Source organism: Aythya fuligula, chromosome 19 (genome assembly GCF_009819795.1).
Source record: "Aythya fuligula isolate bAytFul2 chromosome 19, bAytFul2.pri, whole genome shotgun sequence".
Classification (NCBI taxonomy): Eukaryota; Metazoa; Chordata; class Aves; order Anseriformes; family Anatidae; genus Aythya; species Aythya fuligula.
Window position 1 is genome coordinate 9,342,447 of NC_045577.1, and position 6,000 is coordinate 9,348,446.

At 59.2% G+C, this 6,000-nt stretch overlaps 1 protein-coding gene across 1 annotated transcript in view; it reads right to left on the reverse strand.

Moving 5' to 3' along the window:
• The window catches only part of LOC116496894 (collagen alpha-1(I) chain-like), a 71,619-nt gene extending 65,893 nt beyond the window's left edge, over nucleotides 1-5,726 (reverse strand). Inside the window, exon 1 of the mRNA XM_032200302.1 lies at nucleotides 5,683-5,726. Coding sequence (XP_032056193.1) covers nucleotides 5,683-5,692 — 10 coding nt within the window. The 5' untranslated portion in view covers nucleotides 5,693-5,726. The remainder of the gene's footprint in view (nucleotides 1-5,682) is intronic.
• Between the last annotated feature and the right edge of the window lie 274 nt (nucleotides 5,727-6,000).

Below are 6,000 nucleotides of genomic sequence, written 5' to 3' on the forward strand. Positions count from 1 at the left end.
TGGTTAATCAAATGTGGTTCACTGCGGAAGCCACCATCCTGTGCAGATGTCCCCATCCATCTGTGCCCCTGTCCCCTGGATGTGGTTGGGTGGGAAACAGCAAGGGGGGAACAACTCGGGGCATGCAGGAACTGAAGGTGCCTGGGAACCAAACACTGCCAAGGCTGCAGCAGCCTCCAGAACACAGCTCCTGGTAGGGATTTCTAAGCCAACAGTGACTAAGGCAGGTTCTGGAAGCCCCTACTTCCCCACCCGGTTAGGTAAAAGAAGAGCTTTGCTTTCCAGGAGCTCTCAGCAACCTCAGTTTTTATCAACCAGACCTCCTGCAAGCCCAGCGAGGACACCTCAGGACCAGCTCTCCTCTTCAGGACCAGCCCAGAGCACATTCAGCATCCTCCCTGGGGCAGCCCTGCGGCACCAGGAGCTGCCGATGGGCAGTGTGCTCAGCACCGAGCAGCAGAAACCCCGCAGAGATAGGGGCAAGCTCAAAGGATGGATGGAGCAGGCACCCCAAGAGCTCTCCAATGCAGCCGGGGCAGCAGCAGGTGCCAGGAGGCTCAGCCGCAGCTTTGACAGCTCCAGGCAGGGGGGGAGGCACCTGCATTTGGGCTGTGCCTCCTACCCCCAGCTCCCTGGTCCCACAGATGGGGATGCTGAGGCATGTGCCGGCTGTGCTGGATGGGGTTCCCAATCTTTCCTCCTCAAGCAACCTCAAACGACCCCAAAACCCTGAGGAATGAACGCCCCCCATCCTGCAGGGGGGAGCGGGGCTGAGCCTTAATCACTCGCAGCTATCGAGAGCGGAATTAACGCCAGCATCCCCTGCCCACCCAGGCCTGACATCAGCCCCACGGCTCTGCAGCGAGTTTGTGAGAGCGGAGATTGCTGTTTATATAGCACATACTGAACGTACACCGGGGGGGCCAGCTGCTTGGCCGGAGGAGGAGGAGGAGGAGGAGGAGGAGAGCGGCTACGTAAGCCCACGCAGTGGGGGCATCACCAGGCACCCGCTCAACAGCAGCAGACGGTGCCTTTCTTGCAAGAAACTCAAAGACGGGGCCATGCCAGAGCCTGTCCCAACACGAGGAGGGGACAGAGCAGCCCCACGCTGCATCGCAGCCTAGCCAACAGCCCTGGCTCACGCCCAAGCCCCCGTGTCCCCCCAGGGATGCTGAATTTGGCCAGGGGTCTCCCAACAGCTCCAGGCACCCGAGAGCAGCTGGAAGACGTCTGCCTGTACTCAGACAGCCACGGGCTGAGGCAAAGCAGCCGGGCTCACGGTGTTTATTTTCCCCCAGGCACGAGGCATACATCATCTCGCCCTGCTGCCCGGCAGGGTTTGTGCAGTTGTAAACCTGCAGCACGCAGACTGTCCATTACGCTGCTTGTCTAGAAAGTCCTCCCCAAAAGGAAAAGTGCATGCTTACCCTTCAAACCCTTTCCCAGCACGCTGGAATTTAAAAGCAATGACTTTGACCCATTATGTGCGAAAAATAAGGATGCAAGTGGCACCGGCATCCCTGGCTGCAAGGAAGGCAGGGGTACCTGGCTGTATTAATTCTGGGCAGTGGTAATTTTGGGGGCTGCGGGCTGCCGGATCCAACCACAGCTGGACCCAACCTGCTGGCACGGAGAGTGGGCACTTCAATAAACAACAGGGAAAGTAGGAAATGAGGCTGTGTCTGGCCCGCTGCTAGAGGAAAGGTTTAAGTTTTTATAACTCGGCCTGATCTGAAAGGATTTTGCGTGGGGATGCTGCCAAACCTCTGGTGTGCGCTCCAGCTCACAGGATCACAAATAATGGCTAAAGGCAGCGGTCCTGGAAGCTGCTGGACGGTTTGGCTGAAATTTTTCAAACAATTCCCCATGAGGCAGGCATACAACAAGCATTCAACCCACCCAGCCAGAAGCACCCTCGGGGATGCAGTGGGCTGTGTGTGTGCACCCCCCACGTCCCTGCACCCCCACAGCCCTGTCCTGGACAAAAGAACCAGAGGATTTGGGGGCAGGGGGCACTGCCACCTGGCAGACAAATGAGCAATGAGATCCTGCACTGGAAGGTGGTGCTCAGCGAGCTCAGGCAGGTGACAGAGTGGTTTCCAGCTGCGAAGGCAATTCTCACCCAGGAATGCGCCACCTTTGTCATTGTTCCCATTTTTTTTGGTACAATAGGACATTTTTTCACATCACATAGGAAAACAGAAATGCTGCTTCACTGCAGAAACCACAGTGCATCATTCTCCCTTTATTTCTCCTCCTTTCTGCAGGGGAGAGGAGCCGACATCCCCCACCCACAGGTCCCACAGCAATCCACCTCCCTAATAGCAGAGAGCACTGGGGGATGTCAGTGAGCTCCCAGGGCACATCCCCATCACCTCTCTGTGGGGCTGGGACCCCCGACCTGCCAGCAGAGCGCTCCCCCTCTGCAGCCCTGAGGGTTTCCAGCAGCTCCCACCCTTAGCACAAGCACCCTTTGTGCCCGGCTGTCCCCCAGACCCAGGGGCTGGCTGTAGCAGGGTCACCAGAACGACCCTCACCCCATGCCCATATCCCTGCTGTCCCACATATTTCATTCTCTTACTTATTCTGAAGTACTCTGGGATAGGAGCTGCATTGTGAACATTTCCTGCTGGGCTCTGCCCTTTGCTGGAGGCTCTCGGAGCTCCTTCGAGCCTGAAATTTGTCGTTCACAGGGGCAAGCAGCCCCAGGGGGCCAGCACACAGCTGCTCTGTGGCAGGCGGTGACCCCTGTGTTCAGGCCACTTTGAGAGCGTGGTTTGGGGTCTTGTGAGGGGGAAAAAAAGCAATAAGGTCACATAACAGCACGATTGAGGACCCAGAGTAGTATGCATGCACTGGAGGGTCAGATGCAGATGCCATGAGGAGTCCAGAACTGCTATTTCTGGGTCCTTAAGCAATTTGACTTGCAAACTTGTTAAGATTAGCATGATTTTGTAAGCTTGATATACACACAGAGACTGATGTGATCTATATGGTATAGAACATCAGCTCTATACACACACAAACAGCACTAACTCCTTGCCATTCATACCTGATTTTACATATCTACATTAAATTTTTCACTTCCCAAGCCCACAAACACATCCTCACTACAAGCGCACCCCAGCGTAAGGCCCCAGATCCGAGGAGGTTGCTGCACGATGCTGGACGTGACATTTCAGAGCACCAGATCTCCAGGAGAATAAATTACTGAAAGACAACTTTCACCAGCCCTCGAGCAAGAAATGCCATCTGCAGGAGCCAAGTGCTGCATCTTCAGATGCCACTCATCCCTTAATTAAGCCGATTTTAATTGGGTGACTCTAAGCTTTAATTAATGGCAAATTGTTCATGCACATGCATTTTGGGGTTGCGCTGGCAGACGGAATTTTCCCGGTTTGGGGAGCTTCGTGTCTGGGGGCTGGGCTGCAGTTATGGTTCCTCCTCCTAAAACCCAGCATCCCAGCCAAGCATCCCGACCTCTGTGGGCACATCTGGGTGAAGTGGGGGAGAGGGGAGAGGCTCAGCTGGGGCTGCAGCAACCCAAACGAGGGGAAATGTGCTCATGAGGGATGGGACCATGTCCCTGGTGCCCTGGGTCCGGCTCCCACCCATTTCTGGCACCCTCCGTCCTCCTGGGATCATTACTGAGCATCTGCTGGTGACAGCTGCAAGCACAACACTGGTGACAGCTCAGTTCCCCTCCTGCATGGGCCACCTCCTGCTTTGACAGCCCAAAGCTCCCCGTGGGGCTTGGGAACTTCCAAACTGCCTTCTCCTGAGCACAAGCCATCTGAACCTTCCTCCAGATAGAAGCAAAGGAAGGGATGAGGGCTGGTACTGACCCCATGGTGGTGATGCTGCAGAACCACCAACTGCTTGCTCCCCTGACCCACGCAGAAGACCAACAGCCATCGCTCAGCCCTAAAACCACATGAAATCAGCCCAATGTGGAGCTGGGTACAAGGCAGGACCCCGTCAGCTGGTGAAAAGGGGAGAAAGCTGGAAGCTGAGGGTGCACAGGAGAAGCCGGGCACTGTGTAAGAGTGGAGGAGTTGTGGTTTATTGGGGTTGGGGGGGCACAGCAGGGGCACAGCCTCAGCCCAGAGAGCTGCCTTCTTCTGTGTGAAAGCCCCAGGAACCCATGTATTTGTGGCACCACACCCTGTTTCCTGCAGGGACCTGCAACACTTCAGAGCTGGCAAAAATCTACCCAAGCCCATGACCCGCACCTGCACAGATGGCAGCAATCGAAGGTGAAGCCACACACCTGGTTGTCCCCAGGCTTCCTGGAGAGCCCTGCTCCCACCCTGCACACAGCCCCCTACCTCCCCGCAGTTGTTAACTCCCAGCTTCCTCGCTTCCACCCCAAAATCCCCCCGGTGCCTTATCCACGCTTGGATCTCGCTCCAATTTCAGCCACTGGAATGCGATTCCCAGCTCGGTTCCCAGGCTGTGGGCTGCATGGCTGCAGCCTCGCTTCCCAGCCAAGGTTCAAGCGGAGTTAAGCTCCGCTGAGATAACTCGGGGCTTTCCCTCTCCCAACCACATTCCCACCAACCAGGCTCCAGGGAAGCCTCCGGCACGCTCTGCCCTGGGCCAAGCACGCATTTTTCGGGCAGGGGCTGTGCCGTCGGGGTCACCACCTCTGAGCAGGACCCATAGGCATTAGCACAAGGCAGGCAGGGTAACGTTTGTCTTACAAGCAGCCAGAGCTTCCTGCACAGCAAACATCTCTTTTATATCAGCGCGGTGGAAGTGCTCCCCCCAGCTCACCGCTGCCAGTGACACGTCCCAGCCCCACGCTCCAAATTTTGGAAGCTGCTCGCCTGAAGCCTCCACCGGGCCACCCAGTCCTGAGCCCCCTCCTATGGGGGGAGCCAGGACCCCGCTGACCCCCAGCCTGGACAGGAGCCTCTGCCACTGGGAAAGAAGGGGCCCAGCGCTCCCAAAAAGTTTCAGTGAAAGTTTCCCAACAGTGGCCAGGCGCAGAGGGGAAAGACGAGGGATGTGGAGACACCCTGCAGTGCCCCAAATTTGAGTTCCATGCCCACAGAGAGGAAAGACAAGGGATGTGGAGACATGTCACAGCACCCCAAACATAAGTTTCATGCCTGCACAGACACGTTACGTTCTGTTACACGTATGTTGTGTTATGTTACACACCCAGGGAGCCCTGCACACTCCGGCTGCCCTGCTCCTGCAGCGAGACCACCACCGCGCCCCCCTCCAGCACTGTCCTGCCACCGAGACCCCTGGAGCCACACTGAGCCCCCCCACATTCCTGCCACTCGCTGAGCCCCCCCAGATTCACTCCCCATTAACTGCAGCCCCCCAGGGACATGCCTGCCAGCCCCCCAGCACCCCGATCCCAGCACCAGCCGCGACCCGGGACGGTGGGAGGTGGGACCCCCCCCCCAAGCACCCAGGACCCCCGAGTACCGGGCCGGGAGGGCAGCCCCGATACTGCAGGACGGGACGAGCCACACTGCCGTGCCCGGGGCTGCAATCCTGGTTGAACAGTGCATCCTAGCGGACACCGCCTCGCCTCCTCTCCCGGAGCATCCCCACCGGCCGGCGGGGAGCGTGGGGAGCGGGGACCCCCGGGCGAGCCTCCCTTTGCTCCCCCCCTCCTCCTCCGCCTCCCATCCCACCCCCGGGGGGGGGGGGAACAGCTCCTACCTGGGTGCATCCCAGAGCCCGTCTCGGGGGGCTCCAGCCCCGCTGCTCCCAGGGGCAGGGCGCAGAGCAGCGCCAGAGCCAGCGCCCCGCAGCGCATCGTGCGCCCCGGCCCCGGCCCCGCTCCCGGCACGGCGCATCCCGGCCCCGCCGCCCCCGCCCCCGCCCCGCCCCGCGGGACCCCCGCAGCGAGGGGAGGGCGGGGGGGGGACACCCGACACCCTCCCCTCCCTCCACCCCCCCCCCCGGCACACGGAGGGGGGGGACACACGCGTAACCCCTCCCCCGCCCGCACTGCCGGGCCGTGCACACGCAGCCGGG